Genomic DNA, 20,417 nt, shown 5'->3' with positions numbered 1-20,417 from the left:
GTCACTGGGGGCCATCTTCCTGATGTATTCCTGGATCTTTGCTGTTTCATTCTGGATGGGGACTTTGATGTTCACCAGTTCTGGGCCTTGCTCCTTCCACTAAGTGTACAGCCTCAAGGTGCTGGACATGAGGTGACACTCTCGATGCATTGTGAGGAGTTTCCTTGTCTTGATATCAGTGGCCTCTGTCTCCTCCTGTGGCCAGGATATTATGGCAGTGGGGTATCTGGCACCGGCAGGGTGTAGGTGTTGATAGTTCAAATTTTGTTCTGTCCATTCAGCTGACTCTTCAGGACCTGCCTCACTCTATGGAGGTACTTGGTTGGGGCTGACCTCCTTGCGGCCTCCTCATGGTTTCCATTTGCTTACGGGATTCCAAGGTAGCTGTCCTGCCCATGTGCTACGTTGCCTTCTGGTAGTTCAACCCTTTCAGCTGCAAATATCTTGCCCCTCTTCAATACTGGATGACATTCTGATGTCGCTGCTGTAAAGCCTGGTGTGGATCAATGAGTCGATGTCCCACTCATTCCTGGCATACAGCTTGATGACATCCATGTAGAGGAGGTGACTGGTGTTTGTTCCACTTGGGATCTGGTATGCGAAGCCACTCTTCATGATGATCTGGCTGACAGGGTTTAGGCCTATACAAAACAATGGGGGACAGGGCATCTCCTTGGTATATGCCGCACTTGTGCAGTTGGCTTTGAGTTGGCCTCTAGAGTTGTTCTCCACAGTCTCATCACATTCTTTATGAAGGCTCTTAGTGTCCTATTAATTGTGTACATCTTCAAGCACTCCAGTATCTATGTGTGTGGCACTGAGTCATAGGCCTTCTTGTAGTCGATCCAGGTAGTGCACAGGCTCATGTTCCTGGCCTTGCAGTCCTGCATGACTGCTCTGTCAACCAGCAGCTGGTGGTTGGCCTCTCTGGTGTGAATGCCAATTCCTTTCTGGGTCCTGCTCATGTATTGAGCCATGTGCCTACTCATCTTAGCTGCTATGATGACTGCCAGGAGCTTCCATGTTGTGGAGAGGTGATTTATAGGCCAGTAGCTGGATGAGATTGTTGCGTTCTGGGGGTCCTTCGTGATCAGGACCATCCGATCCATCCACTCTGGATGGGTCCCATCCATTAGCAGCTGTTTCATTTGTGCTGCTAGGCATCCATGGAGTGCAGTTAGCTTCTTTAGCCAGTAGATGTGGCTAAAGTGGAGGGAAAAAGGAGAATGACAGCTAAGCTTTCATGTCTGATGAAGAACATATCCCACCCCATGCAGGACACTCTGACAGCCCTTGGCAGCTCTTTCATTGACAGGCTGCTTCACCCACCTGTGTGAAGGAGAGATAGTGCAGGTCCTTCGTCCTTGCTGCTGTGAGACTTTACAGTCAACATTCTCTCAGTAGACCACACACACCAAACCGACAATTCACTCACGTGCAATATAAATGTGTAAACTGTGCAATATCAATGCCTCCTTTGTCCAACAATGTGAATTTAACCATATTGTTAGTTATGTATTATGCATTATCAATGTTCCAACTCAGCCACCTCACAAATCTATCACTGTCACATATATTTGCAACATCAACATATATACTGTGCAAAGTGCAATACCAATATTTCCTGTGTTCTATAATGTGAACTTAACCGTTCAGTCTGGTTACTTATCTTCTCCATCTTGGTTACAATATCTTATTTAATAAAAGATTATCTTATCTTATTTCCCGTAAACCTCAAGACTTCTACTGGTAATGGTAATGTTCTTGTAACTTTCTTCTTTATTTTTATTTTATTTCATTTCATTTATTTTAAGACCGTGATCACATGGTATGTAGCACAAACCGAACATACAATAAAAACAAAATTGTAGCACAAGGAGTTTCTAAAGCATAGCAAATGTAACTTAAACAGAGGAAGGATATTTATCACAAATGCACCTAATTTGAAAATGAGTTTTGGCTTCTCTGATTGCAATAACAAAATCAATTTAAAGCAATACCAATACCCCATATCCCCCCCACCCTCCCGTTGCGTTCCCATTCCTTGTAAACCACAAGACTTCCCCTGACTGAATTCTTATCTGTTTTCTTCAGAGGCCGTTCAGTTGAATCATTTCATTTTGCAAACTATAAAGGTTACAGTACATCACTGCAGATGGAGAAAACTAAATTGAGAAAACCACCAGATGGAAATTGATGGCTTAAACTCACTGTTGAGACAGTGAGACTGACAGAGAACTATTGAGTGATGGAATCAGATATTCTAATGGACATAGCAGACTCTCCCCATGGCTATGTTTGTCAGACATGTCACATGTCTGCATTCATTCTATGTTCAGCCTCTCTATGAGACACCAGCCACTGTGGAGCTAAACCTCATCAAGTCAAAGAGAGGAAATGCAAATGGTGTCCAAAAAAATCTGCCAACACAGGAGCATGTTTTGCACATATGCCTCTACAATATCAGTGCTTAATTTACATGTATTATCTATCTTCATACATCCGCCATTGGGGTGTGGACTGTAGATACATGAGATTGATGGGCCACAAACACAAGCAGGCAGCCAGTCAGGTTCCATTATTATTCCATTATACCCACTCTGTTTCCTTTGGGGTGTGGGGGGCAAATGTATCTCCAGCCGCAGGAGTGTACTCTACATAGCCCTGTGGGGGAGAACCATGCCGATTCTGCCCTTGTGTGGAGCCTGCGTGTTCCTCAACAGCCACAAGATTATTCTGTCAGGAGGCTGCAAAGGGCTACACCATGTGGAACCATTGTGTGTCATTCTGGGCACCTTCCACTGCAGGATTATCTTGTATAATCCTTACAGAGAGAGAAAGGGAGGGAGAGAGAGGGAGAGAAAAAAAATAAAGACAGTGAAAAAGAAAAAGTTAGACCAGAGCAGTGTGACTCAAATGTAGGGCCATCTATTGTATTGAATTACCCAGCTGTAGCTCCTATAAAAGCACCCCATGCATCCCAGCAACCAAAACCCCGGAATGCTCCCATCCAACTCCACTTCCCACCATAGATGCCTCCCAATCCCTCTCCTGCTCTTTTTTTGTCTCTGTTTCTCTCCCTCACTCTCACATGTGCACACAAACAGAACCATGCAGGTTTTATAGGCTGCCTGACTGCTGTTTTTTGGATACATTCTCTGACAGTGTAAAGAGAAAGAAGCAGAAGGGCAAATTAATCTCAGGGATCAATTTTCAATATGGGACTAGACAGGTGATGGAGGGAGTCTGTGTAAACACGTTAAACACAAGGAGGACCTGAGACACAAATCCTAGTGTTTGACTTTAGTCCTATTACAACACAAAAACAGCCACAGATATCTTCACCAACACCCATGATGTCATCAAATATGCCCTATTTATCCATCTATAACTCTGTATTTATATGCCTACTGGTGTGGCTGCAAATATCACTTCTATACATGAGGCATGAGTACATTTGTGCTGCCTGTTCACTGCAAATCTAACGACCCCACAGGGTTATGGAGAGTACACTCCTGCAGCTGAAGATGCATTTGCCCCTACACCTCCCCACATCCCAAAGGAAACAGAGTGGGTATAATGGAATAATAATGGAACCTGATTGGCTGCCTGCATGTGTTAGTGCTGCTTTAGGCATTTCAAAAACACCGAAATGCAGTTTTGTAGTGAGTTAAAAGTTAACTTTGTGGAATAATGCAAAAGCATGTCAACATAAACCACTGATCCTGCAGTTAATGAATGTGGACCCTGGAGATATCTTGTCCTGCTTCTCGCCATGCTTACTCTAATAATAATTTGGTAATTTTAAAACCAGTACTAACATACAGCAATCAATATCACACAAGCTTGAATAAATAAATGCACACATTAAAATACCCCCCCCCCCCCCCCCCCCCCCCTCCCTCCACACACACACCCACACCCACACACACACACACTTAGACACTTGGTGATCAGTAACACAGATCATCCATGAAGCAACCTATGGTAAGACTGTATTGGAAATCGATCACTGCTGTGTGAACACTGTGTCTCTAAGAAGATTGCTCTCCCACGTTATCAGCATTAATGAGACCTGACCCTTGACCTCTCTCACCTGTGTTTTAGATGTTCACAGGCTTCCCTCAGAGAATGGGAGGAAAGTAAACGTGCACTGATCATTTGTTTTTGTAGGTCTCTCCTAATTTTATTTGACTTTATGTCTACAGCAGCAAGGGATAATAATTAATTGAGTGTAAAGGTAACACTTATGTTTTCTTTATTTGTCAGTTATACCTTAGGCTGGGTGAATACACTTTTCTGGCCAGCAGGTGTGTGTTTAAACCCGTGTAGTGCAAATGTAGTTCGGCTCAAGTTTAATCACTGTTCCAAATTCATCCGCTATCCAACTTGTAACCATAGCAACAATTTCCAGCTGTCAAGTCTTACTCATTATCATCTGCGGCCAGCACAACTGAGTTATGGATGCAGTTATCGATGAGCTTACAACGGTAAGCTCTTGCTTCATAGCTTTTCAATTGTGAGCGCAAAACTTTAACCAAAAATTGCTAATGTTCATATTTTATATTGTCGGCAAATAACTGTGGTTTGTTCCCAAACCACAGTTATTTGGTAAAGTACTGGGAAATTATCTGGAAGCTGGATTGTAAATACTAAATAAATTATTAAGTGAGTGTTTACAAACTTGTGTAGAAAGTAGATAGTAATATGCTGTTTTCATAACAGTCTATTATTAAATATTTTGAAGTGAGAAATGGCTTCCAGGTAAGCCCATGGGCTTTGACATTTTACAAATCCAATCCTCCCATATAAATAATAACTTAGTACTGACTACCAGTCTAGTTGGGTGCTTTCCTAAGAATGTATATTATCATGTTTCTCACACTGAGGGGATGGCAGGGTGCATTTGCCAGCTTGTGTGTGCAATTATGCGCATGTGTGCACTGTGTGTTTCCGTAAATCTATATCCAGCTGCTTACCTAAGAGTCAAACTAATTGAGGAGATTAACAGAGTAATAACCACAGATTGCTTCTCTTATGGGTCACAGCAAGCATTGTAAACATTCCCAGGCCATTAAAGTAAATAGAGATTAAAACACAGCATTGCTAATAAACAAGAGATAAATGGAATGAACATAAATTGAATTCTAAATGATTGTTTTATTGTGATCAGTTAAGTTTGGCTTAGCCCTTGTCACCTTTAGGTTTTCATTTCTACCATATTATCATACTGTACACAGTGCCATTTCAAATTGATAGGTTTCCAGGGACTGCAGACAGCAACGTTATATGCAATAGATCCCAAGCTATCTTACACAGCAAACAAGTGTAAACAAAGCAGATCTACTGTATCATGACAGTCTGAATTTCACTCAACAGAAAACTGACATGTATCCAGTCAGTCAAGGAACTTATTGCCTAGGCCATGCATGTTGTCTTTTCTATGGTGTTCCACAGTTGATTCATTTGACCGAACACAGGACAGGTAGCATGGAGCAGATGGAACGGGATATGTGTCACATTAGCGCATCCCATCAGGAAATGCCAATAGGAAAATAATGATGCAAAAAATTGTCTCATCATGTTGTAACTGCAGAACCCCAATGTTGGAATAATGTGACATTTCGTGGTGACATCATAATGACTCTGCCCTTCGCTAACTGTGTCACTCTTGCTTCACTGACTTCAATTTTCCCCTTGGACTACAGGCCGTGTGATTCACGTAAGTGAAAAGGGCAGTTGCAATGAAGCGATTATTATAGTATTCATTGTATTGTATGGATATTATTCATGATTTACATTCCATTATTGCATTTCCATGCCATGTGTGGCTATTCTTCTCTATATGTATTCGTGTCTCTGTATTCCAGTAGGATATCAATATAGCGTCATTTTTGAGAATGAAAATTTGCCTGGTAGGTTTTGTCAGAGTTAGATGTTAGATTAAAGCTGCTAACTTAACATTTCATTAGCAGTAACTGACTCACATTTCTTTTGAGAGATTAGTGTGTTTACCATAAATGTGCACTATTTGATTTTATCTGACCACTAGATAGTAAGAACACCAAAAACTTTGTCTATAAAACTGCTCCTATAAGTAAAGCAACGGCAGTATGCATGCTGTGCTAGGACAAGCTTTGCAAAGCTCTGTGCTTGCCTTTCTTGACCTTAGACATCTCCAGTGCTCAAATGAAAGCATGTACTATATTGATCTGTCTCTTGTTACTTTTCTTGTCATGCTCTGTTTTTGACTCAGAACATGCCACCGCTTGCATCGTTGTTGTTGTTGCATTGTAGTTATGCTTCCACACTTTGTGGATTCCTCTGTTGTGAATTTACAGGAATGGGAACAAGAGTATGCTTCTTTTAAACAGTAGGGGCACAGGACAGATTTTAGGAACAAACAGCGATGAGGAGGGTAAAAAGACTGATAACAGCAACATGGGAGGTCTGCAAAAGTTTGTATAAGTTTATGTCTTTATGTCACAAAACAAATTCCACAGAAAACATATTACTTTCAGGATTGTTAACAAGTTCTGAAATTGCATAGTATAAGTATAAGTATAAGCGTCGTCAAGAAAATTGCCAGAGCTTAAAGCTTTCAGAGTTTCTATCAGATGGTGGAACAAGTGAAATGCCTATGCGGGGAAAGAAAAACCTTGATTGAATATTTTCTTTAGTAAAGCAAAGTAGAAAATATCCAACTAGATAAGCAACGATGAGTCCATGGAGGCAACTGGAATAAGTTTTATAGCAACATCCTCCTTGTGACAGGAAGCAATGGGATTTATGCATTTTCATTCTAATTAACTTGAAAATAGAAACATTGAAAATTAAAGCTGTGTGTGTGTGTGTGTGTGTGTGTGTGTGTGTGTGTGTGTGTGTGTGTGTGTGTGTGTGTGTGTGTGTGTAAAGGAGTGCATTACCTCCCACCATGTAGCATACAACTAAAAGACATAAGAAATGATTGCAGTACCATAGTGTATTACACATTTTGAGCACAGACACATGACAATGTAAATTTTTCCTTAATGCTTGAGACCACAACAAGACAAACCAATAGAGATGGATGCATTTGTAGTTCTGGGGCTTCCTCAGTGCTCAGGATCTAATGAGCCCTTTGTCCAGCTCTTGTGATTACCAGCTTCATAAGATTTACCCCCAAGTCTTATTAACTCAAATCTTATTGCATCAAATTATGATAAATTCAAAACCCAAAGTATAGAGGATTCTGCATTTATTAAGACCCTCAGAGTAAGAGCTAAACACCAACACAGAATACATTTACTCATTCACTCCAGTGTGGTACTCAAAACTGGCTCTAGCTCAGTAATCCTATTTTATTTTGTTTTGTTTGACAGCAATCCCTGTTTCTCTTCAAGACCATGGCAGCTCAAATCTGCATCATCTCCAAAACACCCCTCTTTCTGCGTTTGCTTTGTTTTGCAAGTCAAAATGAAATCCTTTTTTTTTTTTTTTTCATTTCCCTCGGTATTTTTTGACAGGCAGAGAGAAATGGAGTTGGAGAGGAATGAGATGGATGGATGGATGGATGGAGCAGAATGGGCAGTGGGAAATTAACTGTTGACCCCAAGCATGTATAGCTGCTGGATGCAGGCAGCAGCAGCACCAGTACACCAGACACGAGAGCATAAGAAAAACATTACTAGATGTAATACTTAAATCTAAATTCTGCATATACACAGCTCTTTTCCTTGGAGATATTGGGATTAGGTGCGCACTTTCTCAATTCGCATTTCACATGCTGAAAGAAAAGGAGTCGAACAAGAACGGAGAGAGCAGCATTTGGAGTTGTAAATAAATGATTAGCTTTGCTTAATGCCCCTCTTCCTCTTTCTCCATCACCCTTGCCAGTCTTTTACAACACAGCCACTGATTGTGTTGAGCAGCAAGACCTTGGTTTTCAACTCTGCTCAATTTGTCACTGCCAAGCCCAGAGGATAGGTCAAACTGAAGCTGTTTACAAGTGGGCGTAAAACTCAATAAAACATCTTCACTGTCTTAGTAGTGAAATTATTTGCTTAATTAAGTGCAGTCCTCAAAACTAGAGGGCTTAAGGGTATGTCTTTATGTTTAAGTTAACTGATGTTTAGTGCTGTGCTGAGGCCCTGTGAAATGTGAGGAACAGGTTGTGAGTCATAAAACAATGAGGGTGAAAAAAAAAAAAAAAACAATTATACCATCTGCCAGCTCTGTTAAAAAGTAGAGGGTGCTATTCCCCAGTGAAACATCCACGGACAACTGCGCTGTTAAAATGTAGCGCCCTCAGAGAAGCTTTCGTTGTAGCCTTGAATTAAGACATATAATTGAACTAACAAGCTGTGGTTCACCTGAATGTCATACCTTTAACAGCCGCTTTATAAGCAGGCATGGCTGATAGACAGCATTCAGCCACATGCTACAGCAAAGAAGTGTTAAAAGACCAAACGAGTGATTCTGCATGTTTACCATAATATCTACCAGACATATACCTCAAGTTCCTGCTAATCTTCTTATATTTTAGAACTCTGATATCTAACTGTTGTCCAACCACTAGTTTCGATTCATTCCACTCTGATACTGAAAAAACAAACAAACCAACAAAAAACTTTCAGACACTTCAAACGTTCTTCACACCAGTATTCCATCACCGTAAAAGTTGTCAACATTAGTTTTCCTAAAAGCAGCAGCACGGTTGTGTTTTGATGACTTGAAATTGGGCGGAATTAAATGGTCCCTCTGCTGAGAAACAGTCCCTGGGGAAATAATTGCTTACACAGAGAATTATCAGTTCTATGGTTTATGATACCCACAATGTTGTTAAGCACCGAAGCAGAAAATTATAAGGTGGGGGTTTCAATAAAATAAAAAAAAATCTTAATACTTAAAAATCAAGAGATTATGATTTTAGGTTATGAAATCTTTAGTACCCCTGCATTATTTGCAAAATGGGTTGCTCCAATGTAAAATCTGGGAAATTGTAGTAAATGGGACAAACATTCAAAATCACTGGTGGAGTCCTTTTAACGATGTGTTGTAATGTCAATCCATGCAAATAATCCTCAATCTTGCCAGCAGAGCAGAGGCTCCTTCACCAAATAGAAAAGAGAGAGATGGATAGAGAGAGAGAGTGAGAGTGAAAGACAGAGGTTGAGATAGAGAGAGGGGTGTGAGACAGATGGCAGATGGTGTGTGAGAGATGGAGTCCTGTGCTTTTCCAATGCTGCTGGGAAGAGAGGAGGTAAACCCCCAAGAAATAAAGGAGCCGTAGTGATTGATTAAATAATTAATCTTCCCTACAATCCAGTCTCTTGCGCTTCACTGCTACATTTTGACTCATCATCTCACCATTGAAACAGTTATTTGTACCCTCACCTGTCTTTTTTCATTAATCAGTTGGTTTTGTATTTGCAGTCAGTGCCTCATGATCCCATTTGTATTTGCCTGGCAGCAACAGTACCTCTAGTGTTGTAACATGGTAGCACATGTGGTAGCAACACTAATACAAAGCATGTCAGATTATATGGTGCTAATTACACAATCCCTGCTTAAAGGTATGAACATGACAGCTGTTATAAAAGCCTTTATCATTCCTTGTCAACAATCTGGTTGCTCAGTGATAGAGTAACAATAGAGCCATGTTTATATCAATTTTCTCCATTTACATTCCACCAATTAAAAAAATCTTTGAACATCTACATTGTTGTAACTTAGAGTTTTCCCATAAAACAGGCTATTCCAGCAGTGAAGTCTTTAGGGAATTAATGGAGTCAGTAGGAGGTCCTGTCCTCATAAATATAATAAGACAACCATGCATGTGTGTGTGCGCACATGATATCTCTGTTCTGTTATTTCTCTGTAGTCTGCTAGATGTGACTGATAAGCATCGGGAAGATAAACAGAGCTAGACGCAGATTTTCACCAAAGGGAGAACAGGGGGAGGAGGAAGGATATATGTATTATATATTATGATTGTATACAAAGGAAGAGGAATGAGAACAGCATGGGGTGAGGGAATAAATAAGCAAGGGAAATATATATAGCAGGGAAAATATGAGTGAAATTGCCATTCAGTATTGCAAAGAGCACTCTGAACCTAGTCCTCATGCACTACACTCCCCAAAAGAGAAATTTCTTCAAAAGAAATCTCATAAAAACTACAAATATAAAAATACTGTCTGTAATAGCATCAGCTCATCTCCACCACAGCTTGTCCTTCTGAAACTTATTAATCATATCTTTGGAAATTATTAGTATCATCATTAACTTATTAGTATTTAACCAGGTACACAGTCTAGTCTGTCGTATGAGTTGCCACTTCCCGCCTTCTGAGCTCTCATCCACATCTGTTGAAATCAGTCATAGTAAGGCTGAGAGAGACACAGAGGAAGGAGGGGACTTGAGGGGGTCAGGCAGAGTTGAAGTCACCATCACTATACACACATAAGTACTTTAAAGATTTAAGGAGTGACATTAATGCCAACCCCCCATTCATAAATACATACTTTTCTTCTTTTTTCCCTTCTTTTTTTTTTCTTTTTTTTTTTTTTTTGTTTTGCATTTTCTGTTAAGAGATATGTCTTCTTGATGGTCTAAACCATGGAACAACAGTCATCCCAATTTGTAATCATTCCACTAAGGATGTATTTTATAAAGCAGAAGGTAGTTTGAACAAAGTCAAACTGGGAAAATGTTTTCTACCATATGTGTCCCTTTTGAAACCTCTGCATTTGATTCCCCCTCCTCAGTTGAGGAGCATCTTCAGGGGGCAAAAATGAGAAAAGTGTCACTACTGTCACAGTTTTAGCTCCCATCTAAAGCAGATGATACAGAAAGTATGAGACAGGGTGAGACAGAGTTGAGCACATCTTCATCGCTGCATTGTACTGGATCATTTCACAGGTGCCACTTCAGATCTAGTGATGCACAGAGCAGCCCACCACAAGTCTGCAGAGAGCAAAGCGCGGCCACTTTGACAGGAGAGCAGCAGGGATGACAGAATTGAGGCTGAAATGTCACGATGAAGAGGCTAGTCAGCTTTCAACAGATAAATAAGTAAGCAAGAGGAGGGCAGAGAGAGTGCTGGTTAAGATATATACCCGTCCTCCTTGTGAACTCTTACCTACATGTGACTGTAGAACACAGGGTCCCTAGTGTAAACTGTTGTTCTGCTCACATACACAGGTGTGTAACTGCACACACACGTATACCATGTCACTAAAAGCTGAGGGAGCTGAGCCATCCATATGGATCACCCAGAGCTCTTGCCCATACCTGGCACTGTGAAACCCCTGGTGTATTGTGTTTCAGGCTAAGCACATAAACCCGTTTTCATTTCACAAGGCTTTTCTGCGTTGCATTCGTTCTGCAGTATCTTTATTGGTGCTTGATAGAAGGACACAGGTGGGGAGATTGCAGGTAAAACAAAAAAAATGGAACCTGGGCATCTGAGTTCATTTGATGTAACCACACACTCAGTTGATAACCATACGCCAGACCTTGTGAAAACGTCTCCTGTGTATTATACAGCATACGAATACAGTGTGGTCAATACACTAAGCATTTCCATCTCTGGAGAATACATACTGGTGCACTAGAAAAAGGTATTCACAGAAGAAGACACATAAGGTTGGTTACAGTACCAGAAAGTGAGAGAACCAGAGAATTGTGTTTGAAAAAGACAAAACATTTTTTTCACCATTAATTCACTGGAATAACACTGTACACCTCTTGCTAGACTGTATCAAAAGGCTGGACAGGCACTACAAGATTGCAATTAACTTTCCTAAGTTTTCCAATAAACAAAATTAAAAAAAAAAAAAAAAAATAATAATAATAATTTAAAAAAAAAAAAAAAAAATGTGAATGCAGAGACCACACCCCATGCCCTGTATGTATACAATTTATGGGGACATATTCATGTGCCACAAGTGACAAGTGTGAGCTCTCTTTGAAAACTGGGCCGGGAGACTATAATAGATGATGGCCCTAATGTTGCACTGGTTAAAAAATAAATTTATGTATGTATATCTATCTATCCATCTATCTATCTATCTATATATAGATCTATCTATCTATCTATCTATCTAGATAGATAGATAGATAGATAAATTAATCAATTAAATAAAAATTTGCACTGTGCCTGTTCAGCCTGTGGAATCCCTCTTCAGTGTGTCCGGGCAGGCAGATTTCACTGAATCCTACCTGTTTACCTGTTAAGGGCTCTTGTGCACCAATTTTGTGCAATAAATCCATTTATATTACATCTATGCCAAAACTGTGATTTATTTAAAAAAATAATTATTATTAATAAAATAATAAATAAAATCAGTGGCTTAGCCTGATTTCCCCCAGTATTCTGCAATATGTCAAAAGCTAAAACTAAGTTTGGTTTTTCAGTGCATGAATGCTGATATCAGTTCCATGTTTATTATCATATTCTTGGAAACAATCACATATCTAGAATAAAGTCAAATAACTTTTTAAATAAGTGATGCCCTAGGAGCTTTCCTTAAAATGTTCAAGTAACAAAAAGTCTCGTGTGTCATGAAAAACAAAGGGTTGTTTTTAACCACTGCTTTCAGGCAGGAACAACAACAGCCCACCACAAGGAGACTAGACTTTAAGTGATTGCACTTAAAAATGGTCATTAGTCATACACTCTGAGTCGCACAAACAATAGGGTCAGTGACACAAATAAACAACAATTGGCACAAAAGTAAAAAAATATATAAATAAACATATTAACGTCATTAAAAATGCAGTCATGCACAGCAGTCTTCAAAGGACATTTGAAGTCATCTCTTCATTTGATCTTTTTGAATGTGCTCAAAGCAGAGGAGTAAACAGTTGTTCTTTTTTTTTTTTACTTCTGAAACATTAGAAAAAGAGAACATTTTGAGCATCTTTTAGAGCAATGTTCATGATATAAACAATACCTTTAGATCATATTGATAAATGTGTGATTATAAAGGACCACACAATAACATACCATTGTAAATTATGTACATGAACAAAAAAATCTTAAAAACGTATTTATGCTAAATAAATATAGACTATAGAAGTCCATTTTTTCTTTATTTAATATGTGTGTGCGTGCATTTGTGTGTATGTGTGCATGTGAGAGAGAGAGAATGAGAGTGAGTGAGAGAGAGAGAGACTGAGAGAGTGACAAGGTGTTTTTTACTCTAGTTAAGTGCCTTTTGTGACAGAGAGAGAGAGAGAGAGGGGGGGTGGGGGGGGGGGGGTGACAGAAAGTAGAATGGAAGATAATCAAAACCTATGGAGGCACTTCACCAGCGAGAATCAGGCCATTCCCCCAAAGCAGGCTTACACACACACACACACACACACACACAGTCATTAACTGGCAGGTGGTAAAAGACACAACAAACTCTCTGCCTCACTTCACCACACCACACAGTTCCACAAGGTATGCACTTTATCTCTCCTTGTGTCTCTTTTGCACACACAAGTAGACGCACGTGTTTACGCACAGACTCACATACACAATGAGAGCCTCAGTGGGTGCCCGTGTACCTCAGCAGTAGCTCTGTATTCCATCTATTTTCTCAAGAGGGGGGAAGATTGTACAATCCCGCTCCTAGGAGAAGAAATTACCTGTGACACTACAAACACTCTTGGCCATACTGAGTCAAACCCAAATGTACAAGTTCACAATGAGCACACTTCTTGATATAGTTTCCCCTGTAGTCCCTAAAGACAACAGTCTTTCCTTAACACAGCAAAATGTAGCAGGAAAAATGACTTTGTAGTTGGACAGTTAGTTTTTGTCTTTTTTCACATACAGTAAAGTTTTGCTACTGAAACAGTAAGCAAGAAGCCCCTTCGTCCCATTGGTCCTCAGGTTAGAGTGTGACGTAGTAGAAAAGTAAAGAAAAAGCCAGAGAGAGAGAGAGCAGTATCATTTTCTGATGTCACAACAGTTGTGTGGAGATTGTCAAGGCCTTAGCATTATCGTTATCAGTGAATGAGGTCACATTGTGAATCAGTGTCTCTGTAAACCCTTCCTCTCCTGAGCAGTTCATCCAATACAGCCGCTGCAGTTCATACACGGTGGTGTACATGCATCACAGTAACTGTCAGAGTCAGAAGCAGTTTAGTTTATCTCTAAAGATTGCAAGTTAAGACACATGTCCAAGTCTGAAAGCAGCCTGGATAATGACAGGATCCTCTTGGAATAGTAATAGAGGACTGAAACGTGTAGACCCACTTTAAAACCCTTTCTGCCATTTAGCTCCATCCTTTCAGCCTCTAATTGCTCTTTCCTTGTGTAATCCCTGAAAGCAAAGGGGAGAAAGTAGCCAGGCCAACACACTATCCTGCTGCTCAGGACCATTTAATGTTGGCCTGCAGGTTTTAAAATGTCTGTTACAACCACATCCATGCAGGATCCCCCCCGCACCCCTCTCAGAAGGAGCGCTTCCATGACTTACAGAGGATCTTCTGGAAGGCTCTCCGGAAGTCCTGGTTAAAGATAGTGTAGATGACTGGGTTTAAAGAGCTGTTACAGTAGCCAATCCAGAAGAAGAATTTAAACAGCGTCTCCGGGATCTCGCAGGGTTTCCGGCAGATTCCATACAGGCTGTAGGAAAAGAAGAAAGGGAACCAACAGACGACAAAAACGCCCATGACCACAGCGAGGACAAAGGTGAAGCGTTTCTCCCGGGCGGCAGACACTTTCTTCCGGTTGACGGTGCTCCGGCGTTTCCGGCGGGATGAGAACAGCTCCATGGACTTGGAACTGGCACGTGACTTCCTGCTTGAGTATTTGGAGGCAGAGCTACTTTTACGGCTGGATTTCCTGTCTTTTTTGTTGTCATTGTGCTGTTTGGAGGAGGAAGTGGAATTTTTTTTCGGTTTCTCGTCTGATGAGCTGCTGTCATCAAAGTCGTCGTCGTGGTCTGTTGGTGGATGTTTTGGTTCATTAGGCAAAGGTGATCCAATTGTTTGTTGTTGGCAGTGCCCATTCTCACGTTCCTGGTCTTTTATACTCCCACCCTGATTAGACTTTAATGAGCCGCCTCTGCTGGCTTCAGGTTGCTCCAGCCCATTCTCCAGCGATGAATCCACATCCCTCTTCTTCTCTGACATGGTTCTGGTCCGGGTTTTGGCCACTTGGTAAATCCGAATATAGACCAAGATCATGATGACACAGGGTGCAAAGAATGAGCCGATGCTGGAGTAGAGTATGTACCATGTCTCATCATTCAGCCTGCACTGTGGGTTGGCCTCACTGCTGCTCCTATCCATTGATATTAATGGAGGAAAGGAGATGACAGCTGAGATCAACCAAACCACCACAATCATCCCTTTGACCCGTTTGGGCGTCCTCTTTAAGTTGTACTCTACTGCCTGCGTCACTGACCAGTACCTGTCCAGACTGATGGCGCACAGGTGAACAATAGATGAGGTGCAGAATAAAACATCCAGTGCAAGGTAGATGTCACACCAGACTTTGCCAAAAAACCAGTAGCCCATAAGTTCGTTTGCCAAAGAAAAAGGCATGACCAGCGTGGCTACCAGAATGTCCGCACTGGCTAGGGAGACCAAAAAAAGATTCTGGGGCGGTTTCAAAGCTCTGCTCGTTAAAACGGCGATAACGACCAGCACGTTCCCTACTATTGTAAACAAAATCAAAAAGCTGACAAGTCCTGCCAGACCCCAGATCGCAAGCTGACTGTACTGGCTCCCAGAGGTGGAATTAGAAGAGATGTTTTCCGTCTCCATCTCATCATCCAAGCCAGAGATATTTAAGAAATTCATTTTCAGTCTTTTATCCAATGTGTGACTTAAAAAAAAAATTAAAATATGCAAAAATATCTCATTGTGATTTTACGACCGCATGAACTGTCATATTACAGAAATATATCTACATCAAATAGCCTTTTTTCTTTTCTCCTCACCTGTGATCTTCCACAGTCTGCGTGAAACTCCCTCCTTTTGAAAGAAAGAAAAAAGGCAGATTGCAATCTGCAAAGTCTGTTTCATTTCCTTAAGACCATGCTCCAAAAATGTTGAGACTGGTCTGTATTAGAATGTCCATGGTTAGAAAGCGGGCGCCCTTCTCAGCATGTCCTCTCCCATCCCGACTGCGCCCGCATCTCTCCACCTCCGCCTCCCCGCTGTGTCCTGCTGGAGGTTTGTAAAGACCACGTGTTTTTCACATTAAAAAACTAGCAGGGACCCGCTCCGCCCCTTCAGAAGAAATGAGAGATGATGCTGGAGGAGAGGACAGAGATGAAAATCGGGGAAGTAAAACGAGCAAGCGGCGGCTTCATTTGAAAAAAAAAAACAAAAAAAAAACCTTTCAAATCATTTGAGTATGCTTTTGCCCACCTAATAAGTTACAACGGGCTGTTGTGGCAGATTTGAGTGCCATTTGTTAAACCTGTTTTCAAGCGTTATATCTGCAGCGTTAGTGACCAGCATTTTGTCGCAAATCGCACAGCTGATCAGTGAATCTCTCTGTTTTGATCTGGCTTGGCAGCTCTGATTGTTTCAGTAAGGGCGCTGAAGTCTTGACAGTGCATCCACATGTCTTAACAGATCTATGCCAAATTCAGCAGACCCGCAGGAAGAAATTTGGTCGGGGTCACATTGCTGTCAAAGCCCTCTGACAGACCGACAACGGAGCCCCGCAGACTGCGCGCGGCTCCGTCCTTCGCTGCGCTCGCTGGAGGTCAGTGTTGTAGTAGTAAGCCTGAGAGGGACAGCCAGACAAGACAAGCAAGACAAAATAAATAAATAAATCAATAAATAGATAAAAAAAAAAAAAAAAAAAAACTCAGACTCAATAGGAAACATTGTGCGTGTACTTCACGATTAACACGTTTGCTTAGTCACATCCCTCTCCTTCCCTGTGGCAGCAACTGGTTTATTACATGCCTTTTTTTTTATTGCAGATGGACAGAAACAGTATCTGACCTTGCTGTGGAAATTATCCAGTGTTTTCCTCTCCTGCCATTGTTTGTGTTATTGGTAACTGTGCTGATAAGAAGATTACATTTCATCGTTCTGATGGAATTGATGGGGTTTCAAATTGTAAATTGCAAATGATTCACCTTTGGGATAGGCTGCCAAATTAGCCATTTATCTTTATGGAAAAACGTTTTGCTTTGCATATTATTTACTGTATGAAGAATTAATGCATGTTCAGAATGCATGTATAGGCCTTCCATGCTATGATTACTAAGGGTGAGAGTTAAAGTCATAGGTTCATCTCCTGGGGCAGACTTTATCGGGCACAATAAATATTCAGCAGTGATTTGCAGGTTATCTCGGCTGGAGTTGATAAAATATTTGTTTTCGTATTTATTCATGAGATTTCATTTATCAAAAAGGGGAAAAAGAGAAGAAAGAAATCATATCATACAATCTCTCTCTCTCTTTCCCTCTCCCTCTCTCTCTCTCACACTCACACACGCACGCACACACACACACACACACACACACACACACACACACAAAGAGGAATAAACATGCTGTCCCTATAGTGTCCTCATTCTATATCTTTGTCACTGTCTGTCTTTCTCTATCTCATCCACACACACATACACGCACATGTGCCAGTGCTTTGAATGTGGGAGGCTTTTTGCAAGGACAGTGCCGCAGCAACACTACACTGCACTGCTAAGGTTGCTCAAATTAAAGCTGAACTCATATCAGTAAAGTCGATCCAAAAAGAGTTACGTGAAAAGTTTTGGTCTGCCAATCTGCTTTCTATTCAATTAACCCCCTCTGCTCTTTGTGACGCTGCAGCCTGGTGAAACCTGTCCCCCTCTTAGCGCACAGCCTGGTATTAAGTTGCTGGACCAGTGCGTTTATTGACCGTGTCTCCCAGCTAAGTACTCGTCATTAATCACAGCGCGCTCAGGCATACTGAATTAAAGAGCACCAGCAGCCGCAAGAAACGCTCAAGTCCAAATTGATCCTCATCAAGGCTTTGAGGTGGAATGAGGAGGGTTCAGGGGGTGATGTTCCATCTGCCTCGTAAAGACATTCAGGACTGTGGACAGTCCCTCTCACTCTCCTCTCTCTTCCTCTTTGTCTCTGGAACACCCTAGTTGTTTTCCTGCTGCCTTTTTAAATTGAGCTGGTGGTAGAGTGATGCTGCAGGTCAGTGTGGATGCACTCTAAGCTGATTTTGAAAGGACAGACAAGCCTTGTTATGGTCATTAAGCTGTGTCCCGGGGCCACAGCTCTGTCCATATAATTGAAGCAGCAGTGACTGATCTTGGCTATTAACTAGGCCTTTCTTGTTTCCGACAATGCTCTCTGTTCTTTCCATATAGGAAAAAGTTGGTTTTTCTTGCTAGCCTGAAGTCAGCATCTGACAGAGCAGTGTGTCCGCTCTCAAGGAGACTGTGTTCACTGCGTCTGTGCCTTTCTTTCTTGACTCTTTTGTGGCTAGTGACATATTTCATCACCCTTTTTGTGCCGTCGTTTTCTTTGTAATTCTGGCACAGTCATTATAGTTGCAAACACTGCAGTTGCATGTGCTCTGTTTAGTTTTTGAGGTGGTGGTTGGAGCAAGACCCTGGTTTACAGTCCTCTGCACTTTTAGTTAAGCTCAACATAGCTGAAGCAGTCTTGGAATTGATCACACCACCTCTTGACCAAAATGGAAGGGGGGGGGGGCACAGCATTGAATTAACAGTGAGAGTAGAGCAGCAATATAAGCACAATATGGTTTAGCTGATTGATAGCTGAAAATACCAAACACCTGAGGCATCCTTGCTAAATTGTACCATGACCAGCCATGAGTTGAATTGAATTCCACTGAATTCCAGTGCAGTATGGCCAATCTCATCATCACACAATCAACTCCTTATAAAGGCTGAAACCACAGGCCACACCGCAGGCTTCTGCATCTTCCTCATATGCCTTTTCTTATCATGTACCTCATATATAAATCATAAAACATCATCTGCAGTAGCACAGCATGCATTAACTCTGCCACACATTAACAAAGGCTATTCCCCGGAGAAATCAAAGCTGCTACCAATAATGAGAGCCAGTTTTATTTCCTTAACCCTCCCTATTGTGTTGTGGTTAATGTGCAGTGGTTTCCATTGTGCCCCATAAGAGAAGGTAGATACTAGCCACTGACAGTGAAAAATGGCAGTGCTACCCCGGCCGACAACTATAGAGCTAAGAACAAATAGTTCAAGGGAGCAACATCCAGCCCAGGGGAGTTCTCTTCCTGGGATTGCCCCATGGAACAGGGCTTGCTTTTTATCTAGTATCCTGCCTCCCAGTGACAAATTACCTTGTAAGACAACCAGTAAAAATAAGATAAATACATTTGTTGATTTGGAAGTTGGCTGACTGTTTCAAAGTACAAAGATTTTTTTGTTGTTGTTGCTGTCATTCCAAAATGGATCAAAGCGAACAGTGAAATTGGCATCACAATGTGATTGCTGATGTTTGATCAATATACACTGGTATGCAGCGTCAAATGTTCTGTTTCTTTTTCTTCTCAGCTCCCTCATCTCTCTCTCAAAAAGTTATTGCATAGCTGTCCAACCCACCCAGCCATTCTATCACTCTCAGATTCATCTTCATTCTCAATTGTGTGTGTGTGGGCTTGGCAGGACTATTAGAGGCCAGTGTGATGACAAAGCCAGAGGGAGTTAGTCAGATCTTCATCTCCCACCGCTGTTTTTGTCAGGCAGCTGGGTGTGTTGAGTTTGGTACATATTAAAATCATAGGAACTTGTCTGGTTTATCATTTGAAAGGCCACTTATATGGGGTTCAACTGTGTTAAAAATATCAAATACTTAGTCAGTTTTACCTTTTAGATCTTAACTTTAATGAACAAATCATACTTACTTACATTCCACTCTTATAATACAGCGTTATTGAACCATGCAAGACTTGATAATTCTGAGCTGCATTCCTTGTCAAGGTGTTGTCCTGTATTTCTTCTGTTGTCCCTATTGTATTATTCATTGCCATAATGCTTACCAAACAAGCAGTGCTTTAGTGTTGTCTAAGGACATACTGTGAATCACTGTACATTCTACGGGGGAGCATTCATGTTCTCTACAGAAATGTTGGTTGAACAGCTGTTCTAAATAAACATAAAAAAATATTACCTTAGTTCCATGCATATGCCAATAGGCCTGTGTTTTTCTGGTGGCATGTGACAGGCTGGCAGCTTCCTCCCACAATATTCAAATTCAACATTTCTATCTAGAAGTGATTGTTATTGTAAAGGCTTAGCCCACTGTAAACTGAAAATGCACAAATACATATTTATTAATTATTGCATTCTGTGAATAGAAATAGACTACAATATTGTATAATGAACAGCAGTGCTGCCATACAACCACACACATGGAGTTCAGCCTCAGTGGAACAGATTTTATTGATCACAGGGGCAGCGTTGCCT

At 41.2% G+C, this 20,417-nt stretch overlaps 1 protein-coding gene and 1 long non-coding RNA gene across 4 annotated transcripts in view; one reads left to right on the top strand and one right to left on the bottom strand.

Annotated features, from left to right (window-relative positions):
• LOC115366993 (uncharacterized) overlaps window positions 1–20,417 on the top strand; it is a 192,106-nt gene that overhangs the window by 93,049 nt on the left and 78,640 nt on the right. The window lies entirely within an intron of this gene.
• adra2c (adrenoceptor alpha 2C) lies at window positions 14,431–15,915 on the bottom strand. Its single transcript, XM_030062654.1, has one exon. The coding sequence runs from the start codon at window positions 15,784–15,786 to the stop codon at window positions 14,431–14,433; it is 1,356 nt and encodes a 451-aa protein (XP_029918514.1). The 5' UTR covers window positions 15,787–15,915.

This window comes from Myripristis murdjan, chromosome 1, assembly GCF_902150065.1.
Source record: "Myripristis murdjan chromosome 1, fMyrMur1.1, whole genome shotgun sequence".
Taxonomy (NCBI): Eukaryota; Metazoa; Chordata; class Actinopteri; order Holocentriformes; family Holocentridae; genus Myripristis; species Myripristis murdjan.
Note: the sequence above shows the minus strand (reverse complement) of the source record. Positions and strands in the feature narration are given on the sequence as shown.

What these genes read in the sequence shown, in the direction of transcription:
- adra2c (XM_030062654.1), bottom strand. Translation starts at nt 15,786, where the DNA reads ATGAATTTCTTAAATATCTCTGGCTTGGATGATGAGATGGAGACGGAA.